This window comes from Hippopotamus amphibius, chromosome 2 (genome assembly GCF_030028045.1).
Source record: "Hippopotamus amphibius kiboko isolate mHipAmp2 chromosome 2, mHipAmp2.hap2, whole genome shotgun sequence".
NCBI classification, from domain to species: Eukaryota; Metazoa; Chordata; class Mammalia; order Artiodactyla; family Hippopotamidae; genus Hippopotamus; species Hippopotamus amphibius.
In genome coordinates, this window is record NC_080187.1 from 14,906,737 (window position 1) to 14,932,092 (window position 25,356).

General features: G+C 45.2%; 1 protein-coding gene and 1 long non-coding RNA gene across 2 annotated transcripts in view; one reads left to right on the top strand and one right to left on the bottom strand.

Moving 5' to 3' along the window:
* Nucleotides 1-220: 220 nt before the first annotated feature.
* LOC130846346 (uncharacterized) lies at nt 221-5,665 on the bottom strand. The gene is made up of 3 exons (XR_009051551.1): nt 5,396-5,665; nt 3,564-3,696; nt 221-1,582 (listed from the first exon to the last, which is right to left on the bottom strand). It is a non-coding gene; the product is annotated as an uncharacterized LOC130846346 (long non-coding RNA).
* An 18,311-nt stretch (nt 5,666-23,976) lies between these two features.
* MEGF9 (multiple EGF like domains 9) overlaps nt 23,977-25,356 on the top strand; it is a 77,466-nt gene continuing 76,086 nt past the window's right edge. Inside the window, exon 1 of the mRNA XM_057722548.1 lies at nt 23,977-24,677. Coding sequence (XP_057578531.1) covers nt 24,116-24,677 — 562 coding nt within the window. The 5' untranslated portion in view covers nt 23,977-24,115. The remainder of the gene's footprint in view (nt 24,678-25,356) is intronic.

Here is a 25,356-nt window from a genome sequence, read left to right on the forward strand (position 1 = left end):
CAATGTGTTAATTTCTGCAGTATAGCAGAGTGACTCAGTTATACACATATACACATTCTTTTTTATATTCTTTTCCATTATGATTTATCCCAGGATGTTGAATATAGTTCCCTGTGCTATACAGCAGGACCTTGTTGTTTATCCATTCTGTATGTAACAGTTTGCATCTCCCAACCCCAAGCTCCCAGTCTATCCGTCCCCCTCCCGCCCTCCCCTTTGCTAAGCACAAGTCTGTTCTCTATGTCTGTGAGTCTGTTTCTCTCTCATAGATAGGTTCATTTGTGCCATATTTTAGATTCCACATATAAATGATATTATGTGGTATTGCCTTTCTCTTTCTGACTTACCAAGAGCACGATTCTAATGGCTGTGTAGTAGTCTACCGTATGGATGGATAGGTCATAATTCACTTAAACAATTTCCTGTTGTTGGTTATTTAGACTGGTTCAGTTTTTTAGCATTATAAATAAGGCTTTGGTGGCTAGACTTTTATAAATATCTGTTTCCACACCTCTGACTTTCCCCCCTTAAATTTGTAAAGGCTTTGAGCTGTTATCACCAAACTGCCCTCCAGAAAAGTTGCACAAATTTATATCCTCACTAGTAACATTTGAGAGTAGCTATTTCTCCATTGTTTCCCCATTGTTGGCTACCATGGTTTTAAAAAATCTTTGCTAATATCGCAGATGAAAAATACTATATCATTTATTTTATCATGTTGTTTTATTCTGGCAGAATGTAAAATTGCACAGGCACTATTTTTACAACTTTGTAAGAAGACAAGTACATACCAACTGTGGAAGGAACCATAGAGAAATGTCAGCAGTTGTGTGATGTGATATAATTCTATTGTTATAAATTTTTTTTAATTAAAAGGAATCTCTGTAGCTGATCACTAGTTGTTCCCCCAAATCCCTCCTCTCCCTCTTCTGGGCAGAGTTGAGACTCCATTTCTGAGCCTCGCAGCTGGATGTGGCCATGATTAATTTTGGACTAGTAGGATATAAAAGGAAGTGATGTGCACATTTTCTGAGTCATCTCCAGCTCCTTATTTGAGAGGTTGGCTCCTTCCTCTTTCCCAGGAGTAGCAACCCAGCTTTGATTAAGCAAATGATGACCCCCCCCAGGGGATGGCAGAGCAACAGGGAACCTCCTACCTGTCCACAGCAGAGTCACCTCACCAACCCAGCCTGGCTGACCTGTTTGGTTTCTTTTTAATTTATTATTTTTATTTTATTTACTTTATTTATTTTGGTTGTGTTGGATCTTTGTTGATGCGCACAGGCTTTCTCTAGTTGCTTCAAGCAGGGGCTACTCTGATGTGGTGCGTGGGCTTCTCATTGCAGTGGCTTCTCTTGTTGCAGAGCATGGGCTCTAGGCACACAGGCTTCAGTAGTTGCAGCACTCAGGCTCAGTCATTGTGGCTCACGGGCTCTAAAGTGCAGGCTCAGTAGTTGTGGCGCATGGGCTTAGTTGCTCCGCAGCATGTGGGATCTTTTTGGACCAGGGATGGAATCCATGTCCCCTGCGTTGGCAAGTGGATCCTTAACCACTGCGCCACCAGGGAAGTCCTGTGGCTGACCTGTTTTTAAGAGAAATGAATTACATTACGTTTGGGCCACTCTCCTTTAGAGTCTCTTTGTTATAGGAACTTGGCTGTGACCCTAGCAAACACAACCTCAGACCTCTCCCAAAGATTCAGGACATTTTAGAGATCATTTCACAGTTCATGGAGCTGATTAGAGGCTGGTAGCAGAGCATGCAGCTAATTGGAAGCCACTATGCACTTTACGGAATACCAGAAAATATTGGTCTTTTCTATTCCTTCATATAAATTGTGATTTCACAAAAATTATATATTTGGTATATTTCAAGTTTAGAATGCTTAGAAATAACACCTGTAATCTATTGCTATTTATTATAACTTATAGCCTAAGACATAATAGACAATCAGTATAATCTAAGTATATTGATAGGACCCAACACAAAAATCACAACTACAAGCACACAGCCAACATCCTCCATTGGGGCTACATTTTTCCCATTAATATTTTAAAGGCTGCATGTTCATCACTGGTTTTGCTGCATTGTGTATTCTTTTTTTAAATTTATTTTATTCAAATACAGTTGATTTACAATGTTGTGTTAATTTCTGCATAGCGATTTGGTTATACATATACGTACATTCTTTTTCATATTCTTTTCCATCATAGTTTATCACAGGATATTGACTATAGTTCCCTGTGCTATACAGTAGGATCTTGTTTTTATCTGTTGTGTATATAATAGTTTGCATCTGCTAATCCCAAACTCCCAATCCTTCCCTCCCCCACCTCTTCTCCCCCTTGGCAACCACAAGTCTGTTCTGTAGCTGCATTGTGTGACTTTAATGGCAACGATTGTGTACACATGATCATGACAATGGAAAGCATACGTTAAAAAAAAAAAAGAGGTTCACATGATTGGTTGGATTGAATACATTCACAATTGCTGCAGTTGGATGTATTTGCAGTCACTACTCAGGACAGTACAGTATCAAGCAGCACTCTGAGAAGGCAGCCTTTGTCCCAGATGCTGAATGCTGGCAAGAGACTCCAGCACGGCACATGGGAAAGTCAGAGGGTGCCCATCACAGCAGGTCACCCATTACCTTCACGAATAACTGGTTCCACAGCCCCAAGATGGCCTTGATCCATGATGCTCACCATGGGTACACAGCCAGCTATGACCCACCCTCTGACAACATAAGGAGTGGGGACCTTACATCTAGGGAAGGCGAGTGACTGCTGCTCCCCTTGTCACGTGGGAGGAAAGCTCTTCTTCCTCCTGTGAGTGGTCCTCTCACGGGCCCCTCAGCAGTGCGGGATGGCCGTGATCCCCAGCCTGCTCCTTAGAGAGGAAGTCCAGCTTCTGTTTGTCACGGTGATGTGGCAGAAACGGGACACTTGAGGCCAGAGGGCATGAGTGTGCTTCCCAGCCCTGTGTCTTGCTATTGTGAGAACCAGCGTGGGCAAGTGACGCCATCTTGCATTTTGTTGTTTTCTGGGTTGGTTTTTTTTTCATTTAAGATCATCATTAGCAACTCACTGGTTGCTCCAATGCCTTCAGAATTCTCATGTTTCCTGACTGTACATTATTTCATCAAATAATAGAATTTATCAAAATAGCTCCTTATTGGGGACTCTTTAAGTAGTTCCATTTGTGTTACTGTAAAAATTGCTGCAATTAATACCTTTGTCCACATGACTTTTTGCTGCAGTTGAATAACTTCCTTAGGAAATGGCATAAGTTTTGACTGCCTCTTATGGAAGACCAGAAGAAGGATGTTGTGGCAACATTTTTTTGCACTAGCATTTTGCACTAGCCCAGAATGGGAAAGACCAGGACTCTTCTTAAGTAGGAAGTACTTCAATAAATTACGTTACATCCAATCAACAGAATACTATGCATTAAACAGAATGGGGGTTACTTCTACTAGCCAAAAAATAGAAACAATCCAAATGTCCAGCAAATAACAAATAGACAAAATGTGGAGTAATATCCACACCATAAAATATCCATACCGTATCTCATTCAACCATTAAAAGGAATGAAGTTCTGACACATGTTACAGCACGGATGAGCCTTGAAAATACTACGGGAAGTGAAAGAAGTCAGACGCAGAAGGCCTCAGATGATTTCATTTATGTGAAATATCTAGAAGAGGAAAATCCATAGACAGAAAATAAGCTAAGTAGTTCCTGGAAGTTGGTAGGAGGGGAGAGTGGAGAATGATGGCTAATAGGTACAGGGCTTCTTTGGGGGATGATAAAGTTGTTCTGGAATTATATAGTAGTGATGGTTCCATAACCTTGTAAATATATTAAAACCCACTGAATTGTGCACTTTAAAAGAGTGAACTTTATGGGATGTGAATTCTATCTCAACTAAAAAAAGAATGAGGAAGATGTCTATTGACATGATCTCATTCACTGGAAAAAGCAAAGTTGCAGAGCAATATCTAAAGTACACCATTTTCGTGAAAGTCTTTTCTTCTATCTGTAGCGGTTGAGATTGCGAGGCTTCCCCAGGAATATGTTGGTCCTGCCCCGATTCTGTGATGAGTTCGGGTGCTAGAGCAGCTCCTTGCTCTTGGAAGCAGGGTAACTGCTGTGTGCCGGGAGCTGAGATGCTGTCATTATTTTAATTGTTTCAGATAACAAAATTGACAGGATAGAGAGACAAGTGGCTTGTCAAGATTACACAGCAAGGAAAGTGGCTCTACCAGGAAGAAAACCCAAGCCTGTGTAACTCCAGAGAAGGTGAACCAGAGGCTTGGATGCCTGGAGGCAGTTCTCAGCTTCATTTATTCTCTGTAGACTGGCTGGGCAGGGACATGAAGGCTGCTTCCCTCCCAGTAGCATAGATGGTAGGAATGCTGGTTTATGAATTTACACTGAGAAGTCAGTCAGTGGCCTTTATTTGAGGACAGTAGAAAAGGGATTTCAGAATGTCATCTGGCCTGAGGCAAGGCCCTTATCGCTCGATGGGAATATTTCAGTAGTTCTTGACTGGTCCTCTCATGCTACCTGAACATTCCATGCTCCTTCATAAAGCTGCTCTTGCTGTTGTTCTAACTAGAAAACTCTTCCTGCCCATCAGCCACTCAATAAACTCCTGCTTACTTGTCAAAACCTAGCTTATAAGTCCCTTCTCTTGTTTTCTCCTTAAAAACACCATTTATAGTTGCCCCTCCTAGAACCTTTACAATAATACTGGTAAAAATAATACTAGTAATTATCATTCAGTGAGCCCCCACTATGTGCTAGGCAATTTTTTTTTTTTTTTTTTTTTTTGGCTGAGCGTCATGTGGGATCTTAGTTACCTGACCAGGGATCAAACCTGTGCCCCGTGCAGTGGAAGCATGGAGTCAACTGCTGGACCACCAGGGAAGTCCCAGGGCTAGGCAATGTTAAGTATTGATGTACCTTGTCCTTTTCATTCTCATGGGAATTATGCAATAAAAATATACTTATTTACATTTCTTTCAGATGAAGAAACAACCTAGCGAGGTTAGGAAATTTGCCCAAAGTCGCACAACCAGGATGTGAAGAAACAGATCTTTCTGACTCCAAAGTTCATTCTTTTCCCCTTTCCTCACGTCCCCTTTTCTGCACCAATCACCTTGAATTGCAAATGTTTCTTGTCACTGTCTTCATCACTGCCTGTGAGCCTAGATGGCATTTGGTGGCTCTGATTTCAGGACTGCGGCCCCCCCACTGGCCAGTCCTAAAAGTTTAGTGGGAGTGAATTGTTCCTTTTGCCTGGAAAGTAAAAGCAGTGTGTTTGTCCAATCTCTGCAGATGGGACAGGCCCGCTATCTCCCCTGGAAAGGTGATAAAGGAGCAGGTCTTACCTCCCTGAGGACTCGCAGATGTTTCCTTAGGCCATGAGAGCATCTCTCCATCTTGCCAGTTCATGTGGCTGCTAGGAAAGCTGGCTCCGTGGTTCTGCTGGTGGGAATGTCAACAGCCACCTCTAGCCAGCTCTCTGGAAATTTCCCTGAAATATGAAGGCCAGGAGAGGCCCCCAGAAGTTGGAGGCCCCATCGCCAGTTTGTTGGATTCTTCCTGAAGCCCAGAAGCTCTGATGTCGAGAGAGCAGGACCTGGTGGTGGAGACCTCTGGCTTTGCAGTCTGTTTTAACTTTGAAAATCATCTCCACTGTTTACTAAATCTCTGGCCTTGGGGCAAGTTTCTCAACTTTTCCAAAGCTCAATTACTTCATTTTCATTGGGGAGGAATTGCCTCCTTTTCAAAGTTATAGATAAAAAGAAATAATGCATTGAAAACACTTACCACCAGGCCTAGAGCAGTGCCCGCCTATAGTAATCGTGACACTGATGTTGAAAATAACAATAATTACAGTTGTTATGATTAAACTATCCATAGTAGAGTTTTGTTGTTTGCAGCTAAGAATCCTGACTGATACAGTTAAGGTTATTATTTGGGGGAGCAGGGCTGTTTTCTAGGAGGACAGCCCACTTGGGCCAGATGGGCAGTTTCCCTTGATTCAGGAAAAGTCTGACTGAGAAAGTGATCTCCCATCCTTTGGGTGTGAGCATGCACTGTTCTTTCCCTGCATCTCAACTCCTGGAGTAACCTGGGAAGGGGAGGACCGGTCAAGACTCCATCCCCACTCTTCTGAATCCCAGGTAGCAAACGACCTTTTTTTCTGTCCCAACCACCTAACACAGAATTGAGCACATAGCAGTTATTAAAATGATGTTTTACTTTTTGAAGAAAGGGAATAATAATTTTACATTGAACAATACTTAAAAGGTAGAAAGCATTTTCACAGGGATTATTTTATTTCCATTACCTAAGGACACAAATACCCGCAAAGAAGAAGATGGACTTTATTTCAATTTTATTTAAATCTTTCTTGAGCTCTTCGGGTTTTCATCTATTGGCCTCCAGTCAGCCCTCCGTTTGGAGAGCCAAATGCACATAAGGACAAGTCTTAGAGATGGTAAAAAGTAAATTGGAATTGGTAGTGGCTGTTTCTCTTCATCCTTGAAGCAAACCCTAGTCATGGGGCCCAGTTCACACAGGGCAATGTCTCCCTGAATTCAGCCATTAACAAGAAGAAACTAGAACATCAGACAGTGTTAAATTCAGAGCCCAGGAAGTAACCTTTCAAGGGCACAGTGAGGAGGTTTTAAAAAAAGAAAAAAAAAAAAGAGTTGTACAGTTTGGGTTTCTAATATTTTCATTGGACATTCTTTTTATCTTAAAAGGTTTTTAAAAAATTATTTAAATATAACCTGGGTGGAAGCCATTACATATGACATGGTCAATTTGAAATATGACCATTCAGAAACCCTATGTAATAGACCATTTCACGAACCTAGGAGTTTCCCACCTGCTTTCCTTCCAGAATAAATAAAATTCAGGGATTATAGTTTTTTTTAAGCTCTTTATTGGAACATAATTGCTTTATACTGTTGTACCAGTTTCTGCTGTACAACAAAGTGAATCAGCTGTATTTATACATATATCCCCATATCCCCTCCCTCTCACAACTCCCTCCCACTCTCCCTATCCCACCCCTCTAAGTCATCACCAATCATCGAGTTCATCGCCCTGTGTTATGCAGCAGCTTCCCATTAGCTATCTATTTTACATTTGGTAGTGTATATATATCACTGCTACTCTCTCACTTCATCCCATTTTCCCTTGCCCCTCACTCCGTGTCCTCAAGTTCATTCTCTGCATCTGCATCTTTATTCTTGCCCTGTCACTGTGTTCATCAGTACCATTTTTTTAGATTCCGTATATATGAGTTAGCATACGGTATTTTTTTTTCTCTTTCTGGCTTACTTTGCTCTGTATGACAAACTCTAGGTCCATCCACCTCACTACAAATAACTCAATTTCATTCCTTTTTGTGGCTGAGTAATATTCCATTGTATATACGTGCCACATCTTCTTTATCCATTCATCTGTTGATGGGCATTTAGGTTGCTTCCTGGCTATTGTAAATAGTGCTGCAATAGACATTCTTTCACATATACTTTTCCATGTCTCGATCAGGTTTATCTTTGTCATTTTCAAGCTTCTTATGGTATTCCTTCAAGTGGATGGGCCAGAGTTTGTTTATCTACCTGTCATTTTGTGCCTGGGTAGTTCTAATTTTCTGCTATCATATATGATACTATCAACCTTTATTAAAACAAGGTTTTTAATCAATTTTTGGAAGTATGTCCTTGGAATAAATTCCTGGAAGCAGACTGAGGAGGCAAAGGGTAAGAATAGGGCCTCTTGGCCTTTCCTGAAGGTTAGATCATCCTGAAGGAAGATAAAACCAACATGCAGAGATCGCCCATGTGTTCTTCCTGGACTGAAATGGGAAAAAAATACAGAAGCAGTGCCAATGTGGTGACAGGAAAATTTGCTAGCCAGGCAGAATTTTCTGGAAGGGTTGAACTTTTCCATGAGAACACCCTCAACTGATATCCAGCTCCTCAGAGCCTCAGTCTATTCAGGGCCACCCCACCTCCTCAACCACCTCTGCTAGAATGGTACCTCGGCAGTTAGCACAGAGCTGGGTGCTCTCTAGAATCTCCCATGAATTCCCAAGAGTCAAATGCCTGTTTGAGGCAGGAACCAATGTTTTTCCAGAGCAAAGCAGCATGGTGGAGGGAGCACAGCGCCCACCCTGGAGTGAGGAGCTCAAGCTCGAGGCAGGGCCCAGCCTTTAACCTGCTGACTCAACAGGCGCTCCGTCCCACCCCCACCTGGAGAGCTGATGACTGAAATTACACAATTTCAGATGCATTCCTTTGGCTCAGGACTTTGACTCTTGATAAAACACAGGAGAGGGCACAGTGCCATTTATACCCCAGGGTGAACGATTTTATCATCTCTGGCTCTGAGAACAGGCCTGATGGGGGAAGGAGGTGAAGAGTCCTGGCGAAGACTCTGAAAGCAAGAGAAAGGGCCCCAGGAAGGGGATGAAGCTCAGAGTCCAGCCTTTCACAAAATCTCTTAGAACCTAGGCTTCCTCCTCTACTGCCTCAAACCTGTAGGGCTCCCCCAGGAGGGCAGTGCCCCCAGGGGAGCTTCAGACTAGCCTCCTCAGGACTGTTGGGCTTAGACAGAAACCCGGGCTGGGGGTTTCCTCCTGGACTTGAGAATAGAGCTGCAGGTCCCATTGGAGTTGCCCAGCGACCCCATCCTAGCCACATTGTGTGTGAGCACCTGGCCTTCACAGTTATCCTCCCAGTGATGCTGGGATTCCGGCTGTGTCTCAGCTCTGCTACTCTGCAGTGGACTGAGCACCGTGATTTAATCTTTAGCCAAGCCCAGTGCAATACGCTGTGGCTCAGACCACGACCGCCTCTCAGATTTTATCTCCTCCCCTGCTTCCCCTTATTCACAATGTTCTACCCATCCTGGCTTTTCTCTTCCTCAAACACACTAAGCTCATTCCTGTCCCAGAGACTTTGCATGTGCTGTTCCCTCTCCTTAGATCTTCCCATGCTCACCTCTGAGTCCTCATTCAACCTTCATTTCATTGGGCAGCTTTCCCAAGAGGTCATGCTGTCCTTGGGTCCTTTTCTATCCCACCATCAGCCTGTTTTCTTCTTAGCACTGGCATTTCCTCAAACTATCTTATTCATTTATTGAGCCGTATATTATCTGACTCCTTACCCAGAACATCAGCTCCACGAGGGCAAGGTCAAAGACCGTTCTGTTCTCTGCTCAGGCCTGGCAGATACAGGGGAATCCATGCAACAATCCCAGGCAGAGCTGCCCCCACTCTTCTCCATTCGGTTTTCTCATTCTTGTCCTAAGTGGGATAAGCAAGGGGAGAGAGCCCTGGCTGGCGGCATGCAGATCGGGGTTCCTGCCTAACTTGGCAGTTTCATTTATGGGGTGACTTGGGCCACCTCCTCTACCCAGGTCTGCAGAAGGAACAGACTAGACCCATTGGGCAGAAACTCACAGAGACAGACTTGAGTTGGATGTAAATAGCACTTTTGAACAGAGCTGCCGGAGACAGAAAGAGAATGCTGCAGCTTACCTGGGCTAGCTTTACACTTGGTCCATCCCTCCATGGGCCATTCACTGCTCTCTGGCCTCCATGGAGCCTGCCCAGCAATGTGCAAGCTCGCTGAGCTCACAGGTTCTTGGAACTGGTCCCATCACAGATGCTGGGGACGTTGCGTGGCTGAGGGAACTAGATCAGATGATCTTTGTGAGCCATTTCATCTCCGATTTCAGGGCCTTGGCAGAAAGGAGTTTATTCCTAATCCTCGGCCTGGACTGCAGGGCCTTCAGGGAGTGACAGACTGGATTAAGATGCTAATTGTGTGCCGGGGTTAAAGCTCGGTGACCCACAGCGCCCGCACACTGGTGAGTAACCACGTCCACCCCACCTGCTGTTTGCTTTCCACTGAAAGCTGGTCATCTGAATCAGGAACGCAGCACCTTGAAAAAATATGAGTTCCAAGCCTGGTTCTGTTGCCAAGTTACTGTGTGAGCTTGACCAAGTCCTTTCCTTCTCTAATCCTTGGTGTGTATTTGTGGAAAAATGAGACTATTTGGATTAGACCTAGAAGCTTTTTAAGGGCCTCCCTTGGAATCCTAACATTCCAGGAAAGAACCTCAGACCTGTGGTCAGGGGTCGTGCCAGGCTCCAATTCTTCAGCAGGACATCTTTCTTAGTGGATAGCCTGGCAAGGAACCAAGACCCCTGACCTCTGTCATCAGAAGCTCAGGTCTTCTCCGAGTGTCTATCTTTATTCACAATGCTGGCTGAGCAGATGACAGTGGTATTTGAGCTGTCAGTGGGCAGAGCCCAAGATGTCCATCAGGAGAGAGGTGAGCTGAATCTGGTCCAGAGTCACCCTGGAGGCTGTCCCACCAGTGCCCCTGACTGGGCTGCTCATCCAGAGGGCAGAAGAGGAATTTTTTTTGATTTTTTAAAATTGAAGTATAATCGATTTACAATGTTGTGCTAATTTCTGCTGTACAGCAAAGGGACAGAGTTACACACACATATATATATTCATTCTTTTTTATATTCTTTTCTATTATGGTTTATCCCAGGAGATTGGATATAGTTCCCTGTGCTATACAGTAGGACCTTGTTGTTTATCCATTCTAAATGTGCTAGTTTGCATCTACCAACCCCAAATTCCCAGTCCATCCCTTGCTCTCTCCCACCCCCCCTTGGCAACCACAAATCTGATCTCTGTGTCTATAAGTTTGTTTCTGTTTTTTAGATAAATTCATTTGTATCCTTTTTTTAGATTCCACATATAAGTAATATCATATGATATTTGTCTTTCTCTTTCTGACTCACTTCACTTAGTATGATCATCTCTAGTTGCATCCATGTTGTTGCAAATGGCATTATTTTCTTCTTTTTTATGGTTGAGTAGCATTCCATTGTATATATGTACCACATCGTCTTTATCCATTCATCGGTCGACGAACATTTAGGTTGTCTCCATGTCTTGGCCATTGTGAATAGTGCTGGCTATGAACATAGGGGTGGATATATCTTTTTGAGTTATAGTTTTGTCTGGGTATATGCCCAGGAGTGGGATGGCTGGATCATATTTCTATTTTTAGTTTCCTGAGGAACCTCCATACTGTTTTCCATAGTGGTTGTACCAACTTACATTCCCAGCAACAGTGTAGGAGGGTTCCCTTTTCTCCACACCAGGAGAGGAACTTTGTGCCTGTGTCGCTGATAACGTAGGGACTCCTTGGGTAGCCTTTATCCCAACACCTCCCTGGGTGCGGTAGCCTCCCGGTGTTCCCACACCTGGAGTGGGAAGGGGATGTCATGAAAAGGATGCCCTGTGATAATTTCATGATAGTTTCATTCTGCTTTCCTGAAACTCATCTAAATTAATCTTAGGCATAACTACATTGGAAGAACAGGGAAGTCTAGTACTGGGTTCCAGGGACCATTCTCTGTCCTGAACCAGCTCTTTCTTTCACCCTGTAGGGTTCCTATAGGAGAGAGATGCTCAGCAAACCCAACCGTTGAGTAAACATTTCCCAAATATCTTCTCTGAGCTAACTCCAGGCTGGCAATTAGGGATTAAAAATGAACCATTACCTTTTTAATGCTCTCAGCAATACACATACCTATAAAAACACAGGGGATAGATTCTCAGAGGAAAAGACTTTTCAAGATACATAAATCTTTCAGATCACCACTAAAAGAACCGATATACTGGCTTTAAGAGAATATACCTCTTCTGTTTACAAAATAAGGAAATACTAAAATTTAAAAAATGAATCAGACACGATATTAGGGTGTTTGGATAAATCCTTTCACCCCTCTGAGCCCCAGTCCTGCAAAATGGGGTTAATGTTCTCTAAGGTTATTAGACTTAGCAACAACTTGAATTTCAGATAAACAATGAACAATATTTTAGTATAGGTATGTCCCATACAATATTTGGGATGTACTTACGGTAAAAAATTATTCACTATTCATTGTTTATCTGAAATTCAAATTTGACTGGCATCTCATAATTTATCTTGCAACTCTACCCCTGTCCAAACTAGTTCAGGAATTTAATAAGATGCAAAAGCAATAATATGTGAATTAATAATGTATGAAAGTGCTTTACAGTCTACAAAATTCTGTGTCAGCAAGATGGCTTTGGATTGCATTGCTTTGATGGAAAATGTTCTCTTGCAGGCCTGTGAATCTGTTCTCACCATGGGGATCCCAAGACATTAGGAGGAAGATCTCATGCTGCATTCAGGTGAACACTCCCTACTCCAGGGCAGTGGACCCAAACCAAGCACGGGGATGGAGCCTGGAGCAGTGTATGCAAAAAAGCCTCGAGGGTTTGGTTCACGGAAAACTCAAAATAAGACCTCTTAGGATGTAAAGGCAACTTCTGGCTGCACCCTCAGAAGTATACTGTCTAAAATGCTGTCTGTGCCTCTCAGACCACCCCACCACCATCCAAGGATTAAAAGGGATAAGAATGGGCTGGATTTAGCGGCAGGGGGGTGGGATGGGGGGTTGGAAACCAGTGTCCTGGCAGGGACAGGAGGGATGAGAGGTGTTTAACTCAGAGATCTGTGGACACAGAAGACGTAAGTCATAGGCTTCTCATCTAGCATGGCTCCTGCTTTCTGGAAGGTGCCACTCCCATCCAAGATGGCATTTTTGTTTTGGTAAAGGGCTCCAAGTAGACATTCCTTCTTTGTCTGCTCAAGAAGCAGGGCACCAATAGCAACAGTAATTGTTCAAAATGTGAAGACCAGACAAGCCCTTGGAATCCCCACTCCTCCCTTCTTCCATATTCCAGATGGGGAAACTGAAGACCAGGCTGAGTTGTGACCAACCTGAAACGAAATAAGTCAGGGGCAGCACTGGGACTGGAACCCACACCTACTGCTTCCCAACTCAGGCTTAGATTCACTTCAGCCCATCCTCTCCTGTGATCCTCTCTGATCCCCCCCAAGCAGTCCCTGTCCCCCAGGGCCAATAATCCAGAGACACTGCTGAGAAACCTTTGTCTCTCATACTGTTTAATCACAGTGGTGATCATCCACTGGGGGACCGTGCTTACTAGTTTGCAAAATACTTTCATGTCATTTTTCTCCCCTTCCATCGACTTCTATGTTCCCATGCCCTATACTTTCTCTGCTTGTCAACTTCTTAACATGCAGAGCTCTCCCAGGGCGGACAGTTTGTGTGGTGGTTGGAGCATGACGTCTGGAGCCAAATTGCGTGAGACTGAAGCCTGGTATGAGATGGTGTGGCCTTGGGCAAGTGATAGAACAGGGGTTAAGTGTGCCTCAGTCTCCTCATTCATGAGGTGGAGCTGATTATAACAGTACAAGGGCGAGTCAAAATTTATCTGCACTCTGGCTGTAGAATTTATTTTATTTTATCTTATTTTTTTATATTTAAAGTGTATAATTTGATTTTTTTCTTATTAGTCATGTATGTAGAATTTATTCTAATTCACTTCTAGAGAAGACAAATACATCATTTTCTGACATAATCTCCTTGCTTTTCGATACACTTTGTCCATCTGTCAACAAGCTTTCGTATCCCCTCATTAAAAAGTGTTTTAGTCTGAGCTGCGATCCACGAATGCACCGCTGTCTTCACTTCTGCCTCAGAAGTGAATCTTCATCCTCATAGGGCTGCTTTCAGGGGACCAAACAGGTGAAAGTTCGATGTGCAAACTTCCTTGAACTTCTCTATGCATTCATATACACTTCTTCACAACAAAACACTTTCTCCATACTGCGTACAAAGTCTTCGATAAATAACGGCACCAGGTACACCCTCAGAACACAAAAAATGAATCACTGCACGCTGCTCTTCTTCCATGCAAATCACAAGTGGGGCACCCATTTTTGCTCACACCACAGTTACAAATGAACTGATGTAACACGTTCACACCTGCACAGCAGTGACTGGGGAGACAGTAGCCTTGAATGGAAGGCACTGATAAGACAGAGTGGCCAACAGAAGTTTTAATATAACCGAAGTCTGGATAATTTTTGACTCACCCTCGTATCTATCCCACAGAGTTCTTATGTGAGGATTAAATAAGTTAACTTGCATTTGGGTTTTTCTGTTTGTTTGTTTTTTGGTTTTTTTGTTTTTGTTTTTTTGGCCATGCCCCTCGACTTATGGGATCTTAGTTCCCTCACCAGGGATCGAACCCGGGCCCTCAGCAGTGAAAGTGCGGAGTCCTAACCACTCGTCCGCCAGGGAATTCCCTTAACTTACACTTATAACGGTTCCTAGCACATTGTTAGGGCTTCGTGAGTATCACCTATCGTTACTATTATTGTTGTTATTTCAGAACTCTGTTCCATGACCCCAAAGACCTCCTCATTTCTGTTCTTCCTTCGACTCAGCTCAGATTCCTCTCCCCTAGGAAGACCTCTTTGATCCTTTCTCCTAGCAAAGTTACAGGTTCCCTAACATCTACTAAACTTATTTAAATGCATACATATGCCTATTTTCCAGTCCTACCTCCCTAACTACACTATGTTCTTTGTCCCCGTCTTTATCTATGACACCAAGCACAGGGTCAGGCAGATCTACGTGCTTCACTGATGTTTGTCCAATGAGTGATCCTGTTGATTTCCCCATCTAGGAATCATTCTTGTTTTCTTTCTCCCCCCACTCCCCACCCAATCCAATAGCAAGTCTTGACATCCCACATCTAAAATCAATCCTGAATCTTCCTCTAGGCCATCCAGACCACCACCTTCTCACACCTGGACCGCTCAGCCTTCCCACTGTGCTCCCGCCCTTGCCCTCCTCTGACCCACCTCAAATTGCTTCAGATTTGCTCTTAGAAGAAAATCCAGTCTACTTATATGGCTATAGAGCTCTGCATTTCCAGCTTCCACCTTATTTCGTACCACTTCATATGCTCTCCCTCAATACGCTCTGTCTCTTCCGGCCTTCTTTCAGGCCCTTTCCTTGGCCTTGCACTTGCTGTTCCTTGTGGTTTTTGCAGAACCAGCTTCTTCTTTTGATTTCAGATTGAATGCTTTCCTTCACCACCCTAAGGGAATGTTTCCCAGTTTCTCTGTGTCACAGAACCGTTTTATCTCCCTCGTAGTGTTTACCATAAGTGGTAAATATCTTGCTTATTTACCTGTTTATTTGTTAATCAATTATCTCACTCAATATATTATAAGCACCATGAATGCCAGGTACTCTCCCTTTTTTGGTCTTGTTCACTAGGGTATCTCTGGATCAGTGTTTAATACATTTCTGCTGAATAAATGAATGAATGAATGATTGAATTCTCTTAGCAGCACAATGAATAGACCAGGCATTACATGCTCACTTTACAGATGTCAAAACTGAAGCTTAGAGGGGTGGTTTCTTGCCCTAGTCACATAGGCTGGAAGTACTGCAGCCAGGCCCTACATTACGGACTGGCTGATTCACAGGCTAATTCCCCAATATGGGACCAGATGGCAGATTTCAGAGTTCCTGTCTCTAAAGAGGCATCTGTATGTAGCTATGGATTACAATCAATTCCAAATTCTAGGCTGTACTGAGGCATCACACACTCCTAATAAACACCCAGGGATCACAAGAAAAGTGCAGTGACTGTTTGAGGGAGAAAATCAGACCCACAGGCCTGAGAGCTGGCCTGATCTCCCAGAATCCTCTTCAGAGCTGTTCTAATTTAGGCCTGATGGAATGGGAAAGATGTTATTTCTAGTTCCTTTAGTTTAATATGGCCTAATTTGGAAGATTTTGCCATTCCTGAGGTTTCAACTACTGTCTGAGAGCAGCCTTGGTTATTGTTATAATTTAAAACACTGCCTTGGCCATGGGTAAAGAGCTGGCAGCAGGGTACCATTTCTTTGATTCCAGAAGCAAAGTTCCTCGTGAAGAAGCCTGGTGACATAAAAAGCCCTGGACCAGAAGCCAGAAGGGCAGTGATGTGGGTGGGAAGGCCCTGGGGTTCTCAGCCAGCAGACACTTGGTCCCTTGCTGGCCTTGGCTGCCTCCTGTGGCAGGAACGATCTGGGTCTGATGGTGGCCTGAGAGTCAGAGGGTTTGCATCTGACCCTGGCTCTGTCACTAACGTGCAGTGTGGGATCTGGTCAAAGCCCTTTCCTTCTCTGGGTCTTGGTTTATCATTGGTACAAGGACAGATTTGGAGGGGCTGATTCCTAAGTCCTCTTTCAGCTCTGATATTTGCTCTTCTGTGGCTTTTTCAGGGAAACATTTGCTCCCCCTAGGACTGGGTTTCCTTATCTTCCAGCCCTCAGAAGTCAGCATGAAGTCGACAGGGCGACCTCAAAATAGTTCAACAAAGAGCATCTTAGTCTCAAAGTCCTGGGTTTTCTCAGGGGCATCCAAGGAGTCAGGTGATCACTCCCGCCACTCTCCCAGCCCTAGACACTAGGTACACATTCCAACGACAGGTACCTACTGCAATAAAGGAGGCTCTTCAAGAGGGCCGAGGTCATGGGAGCAGATCACAGAGTATGAATCCTCTGAGAGTCTAGAAGTTCTGGGCATTGACCCCCAAGGTCATTGTATTCTCCTGGCCTTGACCTACTATGTGAAAAGACAAGGTTTAGGAAAATCAGATACGTTCCAATGTCTTTTGAGTGTTTACTCTGGGGCAGGCTTTAGCTCAACACTTTGTATACATTGCTTTGTTTGACTTTGACCTAGAAGGTAGATACTATGATCCTCATTCTACAGAGGAGGACATTGAAACACGCAGCTAAAGTGACCTGTCAGAATTGTATAGCCAGAAAGACCAGGACTGAGCCAGGCACGCTTTACTGCTACACTCATGTCTCTCCTAATAACAATACAATAAAAAATAATCAAAGGTGAGGAAGTTCAGTAAGCAGTTGTGGAAATCACTCTGGACTTGAGGACTAAAAAAAAGTGCTATGAATCCTTGTTCTTCCATTTATTAGTGTGGTGACCTTGGACAAGTCATATGACATCTTTAAGCAATAGTATACTGACCTATAAAGTGGGGATAATCACTCCTACTTCACAGTAGAAGACTAAAAGGGATAACGTGCATGAAGTGTTTTGCACAGATGTCTGGCACATAATAAGTGCTCAGCAAATGTTAGTCATTATTATTGTTAGGACACCACTACTGCTACTAATACCACCACCACCCTCTCTCTAGAGTGATTGCAAAGCTCAAAGGAGACAATGATTGGGAAAGCTTTGTGTGTTCTGCACCTGTCAGTAGTCCCCTGTATTATAATTATAGCATCCTAAGGGAAAGAGTTGTCTGTGAAGCTCTGACCCCATTCTTCCCCAAATGGTTCAAATTCTTTGCTCTGCAGCCAGTGCTGATGACACGCGAGGGTTTGACTTGGTGCCCACTGTGAATGATGTCCTTCAGTGGATCTCCAAGAACTGCAGCAAATGCTTTTCTGAGCTTATTTTAGCATCAGAAGGACTTTGAAGCAGGATTTCAACATTTAGCTTCACCGGGGAAGGCACTTTGCTATTAATGTGACTTCACAAGTGAAAAGTTTCTCTTCCTCAACCTCTTAAGAAGTGACACCTCGGAGGCAGATCCAGGATGTGGTTGGCAGACATATCCCCAGATTGAAATGAGTTCTCTCGTGGGTTATTCCTGATTATTTAAGCAATGCGTGCTTACTGTGAAAAAAGAATTGAAAAATGTGAAAAAGTATGAAGGAGAAAAAATTTAAATACCCATAATGCAATCATTCAGAGACAGAGATTGTTAATGTTTTGGTATATTCCCTTTTAGTCTTTTATTTTATGTATATATAAAATGTTATATTCACATATATAATATATCTAATTAATAATATAGACATATTACATATAATCAGCTGTATACTCATATATTATTTATACCATGTAAACAATATATGAATGTAATAATATGTGAATATATATTCTTTTTTTTACATAATTGGGATCATAGGATAAATAACCATGTAACCTAATTTTTAATAAAACTATTTTTTTATTGCGGTTTTTGATTCACAGCAAAACTGAGAAGAAGGTATAGAGATTTCCCATATATCCCCTGCATATCCTCCCTCACTATTAACATCCCCCACCAGAGTGGTACACTTGTTAAACTTAATGAACCGACATCACATTCACTCTGTCCATCATGGTTTATTCCTGGTGCTGTACATTCTATGGTTCTGGATAAATGTACAACGACATGTATACATCACTATAATATCATTCAGAGTGTTTTTGTTTGCCCTAAAAAATCCTCTGTGCTCCACCTATCATCCCTTCTCCCCCCACCACACCCTGGCAACCATGGATCTTTTAACTGTCTCCATAGTTTTGCCTTCTCCAGAATGTCATATAGCTAAAAGTCGTACAGTATACAAACTTTACAGATGGGCTTCTTTCACTCTGTAACGTGCATTAATGTTTCTTCTATGTCTTTTCATGGCTTGACAGCTCATTTCTTTTTAGTGCTGAATAATATCCCATTGTCTGGATGTGCCATAGTTTATCTATCCATCCACCTACTGAAGGGCATCTTGGCTGCTTCCAAGTTTTGGCACTTATGAATAAAGCTGCCATAAACATCTTTTTTACAGGTTTTGGTATGAACATGTGTGTTCAACCCCTTTGGGTAAATACCAAAGAACACAATTGCTGGATCATACGGTAAGAGTATGTTTAGTTTTGTAGGAAACCACCCAACTGTCTTCCAAAGTGGCTGCACCATTTTGCATTCCCACCAACAGTGAATAAGAGTTCCTCCGGCTTCACATCCTTGCCTGTATTTAGTGTTGTCAGCATTTTGGATTTTGGCTATTCTAAGAGGTGTCTAATCTTTTTTTTCCACAATAGTATGTTGCAAGAATTTCCTTCATGGATATCATTTTTTATAGATGTATAGTGCTCCAACATAGGGAGGGCATAGAGCACAAAGTATTTGCCCTCTCCCGTATTGTTATCTGTTTATTTATTTTTCGGCCACACTGCGAGGCTTGTGGGATCTTAGTCCCTGGACCAGGGATGAACCCAGGACCTCAGCAGTGAGAGTGCAGAGTCCTAACACTGAACCGCCAGAGAATTCCCTGTTATCTGTTTAGATTTTTCTAATTTTCATTATCATCCTTAACACTCTGATGAACATTTTTGTACATAAAGCTTTATTTACATCGAATTGTTTATTTCTTTCAGAAAGATTCTTTTTTTTTAATATTTATTTTTAAAGTTTATTTTTATTTTTGGCTGCATCGGGTCTTAGTTGCAGCATGCAGGATCTTCGTTGCGGTGCTCAGGCGTCTCTCTAGTTGTGACACACGGGCTTAGTTGCCCCGTGGCATATGGGATCTTAGTTCTCTGACCAGGGATCGAACCTGCATCCCCTGCATTGCAGGATGGATTCTCTATCACCGGACCACCAGGGAAGTCCCTGGACAGATACTTAAAAGTGGAAATAACGAGTCCAAGAGTAGAAACACTTTTAAGGCTTCCTGGAAAGGTGGTATCACTTTACATTCTCATCAATTCTGGGAGGCATTCCCTTGCAACAAGTATTACCAGTTTTAAAAAATTCTTGCCAAATCAACAGGTTAAAAAAAAATGGTAACTCATTGTCTCAGTTTGCAAATCTTTGATTACTTAAGCTGGACACACAGTGCTTTACGTGTCTTAGCCGTTTGCATTTCTCTTTCTGTGACTTGTTAGTGTCCTCCTTTGCTGAGCAGACTTTGTGAATAGTGGCCCCAATAATCCTAAAGTTGTCTCCAGATGATGCCAAACCTTGCATCGGCCACATCTGATAGGACCCCAGGCTCCGGCAGGATTAGAAATAGTCCATGTCAGCATTGCTGTTTCAATGAAACCAGAAAGGGGACAGTTTCTGTGTTTTATTGAAATCTGGGAGATGAAGTTATTTTGCTGATTATATTGTTGTGCCTTCTTTCCTTACTCCCAAAGCTTCTGTTTTCTTAAATGCTGCTGTAGCAAGAGGGTTAAATTTGGTATATACCTGTTCTTTCTTTCAGTACGTGTTCATTGACCTCCTACTATGTGCAAGGCACAGTACTTATATGAATGGCCTGAGGAATCTAGAGAAGAGCCTGGATGTTGGGGTTGGGCAGATGTTGGGCAAATCCCTTAGCCTCTCAGAGGCTCCGTTTCTCCTTCTTTCAAGTACAGGTGATAGCCCTGCCTTTGAAGAATAATGGGTTATGAGTCCAAGACTCCTGGAACATCATAAGGCCTTGTTTAACTCAACATACAATTCTTTTTTTTTTTAAATACCTTTTTTTTTAAAGATATTTTGATGCGGACCATTTTTTAAAGTCTTTATTGAATTTGTTACAATATTGCTTCTGTTTTATGTTTTAGTTTTTTGGGTGCGAGATATGTGGATCTTAGCTCTCTGACCAGGGACTGAAACTGCACCCCCTGCATTGGAAGGCAAAGTCGTAACCACTGGACCACCAAGGAAGTCCCTCAACATAAAATTCTTGAGCCACTTCTTCGTATCTGCCACTGTGCTAGATGCTGAGGATACAAAGAGGAATTAGCCCTCTCTGCCGCCTGCTGTTCTGTGCCTCTCCCCAACCCCCTATTAAGTCCTGTGGCCCCAGATGCCATGGGTGGGTTGACAGCTCTCTTTAGAGCCCTGGGCCTTAGCTGCAATTCTGGAGACACAGGAGAACTGCCAAACAACATTCTGTTACACAGAAAGTCATAGCTATAATTTATTTTCTCTTTTCTTAATATTATATCATCAGCATTTTCCCTTTAGAGCAGAATTGTTAAGGGCACCAGCTAGAGCCAGCCAGCCTAAGTTTGATTTCTTCCTCATTTTCATTACTGACTAAGTGACCTTGGGCGAGTTGCTTAACCTCTCTGTGGCCTAGTTTCCTTACCTGTAAAATAGGGATAATAATAGTACCTACTCCCTGGGGTTGTTCTTAGGATTAAACAAAAGAATTCACGTGTAGCGCTGAGTATAATGTCTAGCATGTAGTAAGAGCTCAATGATCGATTATTAATATTTGCTATAATGTCTTCATAGCCACTCTTACAATGACTTTATATGATTAAATTGAAGAGATATAATAACACTCTTCGCTGATGTTGGATATTTGGAGCATTTACAATTTATAAATACAAAAATAAAATATTATTCCTAAGAAACAAGCAAAAAGTCATCTAGAGAATAAAGGCATAGCAAGAAATTTAAGGATTAAATTTTGAGTGGATCAATATTAATACACTTAAATCACCTTTCCAAAAAATTCAACATGTTCTATACATATTACAGGTAATTAACTCATTTTAGAACCCGTGCTGGGGGTGATTCCTGTCTGAGGCAGGGAGCTGGCCTGGATTACTTTGGCAAGGGCTTCTAGTCTTTTCTCTGCGATTCTCTAGGCAAAGAAGCTGCATCAGCTTTTCTCTCCTAGTGCCAGAGAATCTCTGATATAGCACAGCTTAGGGCCAACCCAGCATTTTTCAGCTATCACTTGGGATGTCTGGCAGGGTGACTGTCAGGCCATGTCACCTGATGGTGAAGTTGTTTCTGGTTGTGGTCCTTCAGCCAACAAGGCTCAAAGTTAGCACTGGTAATGAAACATGAGCCTCTGCAGATTGAGCACATTCTGTGTGCCAGGCTCTGTAAAAACATTCCCTTCAGGCCTCAGCTCAACTGAGACAGAATTCATTGGCCCCATTTTATAGATGAGGAAACTGAGGCTCAGAGAGGTGAAAGGTTTCTTCCAAGGTCACACAGCTGGCAGAGTCATGACCCAGATCTTTCTGACTCCAAAGACGCAAGCTCTTCCCAGGGCACCACTGGGTCTCTTTTCAACTGAATTCAATTTAACCAGCATGGATTAGTGCTCACATGTATCACCCATGCTAAGCACTGAGAACAGAGAGAACAGTCTAATGGGAGAGACAGACACAGAAATCACAAGTTCTAGTATTCCTGCTGATGCATGCCTGTGGGAAGTAATAAAATCACGTGGGCAGTTCCATTTATCCTGTTGTATATATTTCTGAAAGCCATCCTTAATCCTTTTAGGAAGAGGCAGGGGAGAGAGAGATTGATAGATCAGGGCTATAATCAACGAACAAAGGGCAGTGGGAAAATGGGGAGGGAGAGATTAATTACTAGTCAGAGACCCAGAAAAGTCTCTTAGAGGATATGGTATTTGGGTTGGGGCTTGAAGGGCTAGAAAGATTCAACAAAAGAATATGGGAAAGAGGCATGACCTGTCCCCTCCCTTCCCCAAGAGAAGTAAAAACAGAATCTTCATTTATGCTTCCTAAATATTGGTCTGAAACCAGAACCCATAAACACCCCTCCCAAACTGCTGCCTCCCCTTACATATATAGATGGACCTACCAAGACACTCATAGATACTCACAAGTGCAAAAACACACAGAAAATACACATAAAACACACATCAGTACACATGCAGATACTTAGATTAGAACATACAATATGCAAAAATAGATACTAGCTCCCATACTCATAAGCTCATACAAATACACGATACTCATACACACAGACTCACAGACGTGTATGTTTTCATTACACAAGCACATACATATCCTCTCCCCACCCACTCCTCATGCAGGTAAATAAATGCATTTTGAATTAACACAGACACGGGCTGGCACGCAAATCTCATCGCCCCGTTCTGGTTGGAGGCCAGTGACTAATGGGAAGCCATGCACAAAGGCGAGCATCACGCAGGGGAGGCCAGGAATGGGCTGGCGGTGGGGCTGGGATTAAGCCCTGTCAGATGACAAACGCGCCCTGCCTGACTGCCACTGGAAGCTGCTGAGCCTCGGCTACAGCGCCTGAGAGAGCTCTGAATCCTGGGCGATGGTGCGAGGCTGCCCACTGGAATTCTAGCTTTACACAGGGTTTATGTCACCCAGGGTCAAGCTCTATCAGACCCACCCCAAGAGGCAGGCAGCTCTGGGGACCGCAGGGCTGCGGCATGGGGCTTGTCCTAACACAGTACACCGAGTGTAGTCAGCATTAATGAGGGCTTACTGTGGGCCAGGCACTGCGTTAAGCCCTTTCAGTACATTACTTAATTCGCACATCAGCTCTGGGAGAGGAGGACGGGGGGAGGTTTGGGGGTGTTAGCTGCCCATCAACCCCATTTTAGAGGTGAGAACAGTGCGCTCAGGCCACGAAACCACTCAGCAGGAAACCTGGAGCTGAGGTTCAACCCGCCCGATCCCACTCTCCCCGAGCTTTAGGGTAAAGTGTGCATGTGAGCCTGTCTCCCCCACGCAGGCTCCCGACGGGTCTCTAGGACCCCTGTCCTGCCAGGCACAGTGCCTGGCACAATGCAGGTGCTTGGGGACGGCGTGGGTCTTGGTTCGGTGAGGTCCTCAACAAGGGCCTCAGCTTCCCCATCTCTGAGATGGGAATGCAGTGCAGACCTCGAAGGGCCGAGGCCAGGCGCTCTCGGGCAGCAGAGAGAATGTGGGCTCCACATCCTCGCTGCAGCCGCCCTCGCCCATCGCGGGGGTTTCAGCTCCGTCTCCACCCCAGCCCGGGCGCGGCGCTGGTGCCCCATTGTTCAGGAGGGCGCGGAAGCTCCAAAGAGCCGACTCCCCGTCCCGGGTCGCGCTCGCCGCCCAGTGGAGCCGACGACTTGGCCCCGCGTCTGCCTCGCGGGTCGCGTCCTTTGTCTGCTCCGTGGCGCCCGGTGCCCGAGGCCCGCGCCCCGCTTCTCGGGCAGACAAAGCCGCTGCTGCCGCTAGCCCAACCTGCCGGAGCGGCGCTCGCACCGCCCTCCTCCCGCCCTGGTACCGCCCCCTCTCCTTGACGCCCTCTGATTGGCCCGTGGGGCTACAAAGAGGCCGGGAAGCGGGTGGGTCACGTGAGCTAGCGCGGTCTCCCATTGGTCAGGTCAGGCTGCCCATCGAGGAGGGCGGGCTGTCCGCGCGCGGCCGGGTCGCTCCCTCCGCGCTGGGGCCCGCCCGCGGGGCCGGCCGCCTGTCAGAGGGAGGTGGCGATGGTGCGCCCGGTGGCGGCGGCGGCTGCGGCGGCTTCCCCGGTACGAGCGCAGCGGGGAGAAGATGACTGACCGACCGACTGACTGAATGAATGAATGGCGAAGCCGAGCGCGCCATGAGGAGCCGGCCGAGCCTGGGCGGCCTCGCCCTGTTGTGCGCCGCCGCCGCCGCCGCCGCCTCAGCCACCTCGGCGGGGAATGTCAGCGGTGGCGGCGGGGCCGCGGGGCAGGTGGACGCGTCGCCGGGCCCGGGGCTCGGGGGCGAGCCGAGTCACCCTTTCTCTGAGGCCACGGCTTCCACGGCCCAGGCCCCGAGGACCGGACCCCCGCGCGCTCCTGTCCACCGACCCCTGGCTGCGTCCTCCACAGCCTGGCCGCCGGAGACCACCCCTGCTCCGGCCACGGCCCGACCCGCTCCGACCACCTTTCGGGCGCCGCTCGGCCCCGCGCCGACCACCCCTCGGGCGGCGACCGGACCCGCGCCGACCACCCTCTCGACGACCACCGGCCCGGCGCCGACCTCCCCGGTAGCGACCGCGGTGCAGGCGCCCACCACTCCCCCGATCCCGACCTCCGTTCTCCCGGGCGGCGGCGGCGGCGGCAGCGTCCCGCCCACCCCACCTGCCACCCAGGCTCCCTCTCCGCCTCCCCCAGGTGAGTCCCGGCGCTTCCTCGCCCGCCGGACCCTCCCAGCGGCGGCCCCTTCCTCTCCCCAGCCCCCGGCCTCTAGCCTTGGGCTCTTGGCTGGAATGGATCGTTTCTTGCCCCAGAGGTTCCCCAGATTTCGACTCCCGAGGGGAGACCCAAGCTCCAGCTAACCTGCCTCCCCCCCCCAGCCCCCAATCTGGAAAGTCTTTTGTCCCCCACCACCCCCCTTGGGCTGTGCTTCCTTGGGAGGGGGGCGGTTGCTGCCTGGAAGGCATCGCACCTCCTTCCAGACACGGCTCTCTGGCCTTTGTCAGACAGGCTGAATGGACGCAAACTTTTGGGTTCGGTTCGCTCACCTGGCCTCTGCGCCTGGGGTGATTTGGGGAAGTTTGAAAGCCAGCACAGGACCTCCTGCAACCAACTGGTCGAAAACTGAGCCTAAGGGATTCCTCCTGCTTTCCTTGTTCATTTCTCCTTGCTTGTATAACTGTCAGATGTGCATGTGACAGGTGGAAAAGATATTGAGAGGATTTTGTTTACAAACAGTAGTGCAGACCACTTGAGGCCAAAAAAAGACGTTGTAATCCATGTTTTCCCTGCAAAAATGGATTCAGTAGGTCATTTGGGGCAGGTGTGTATCTAGGTTGAGCACATTTATAAATTAGGTTAAATCCCTTCCTTGCAC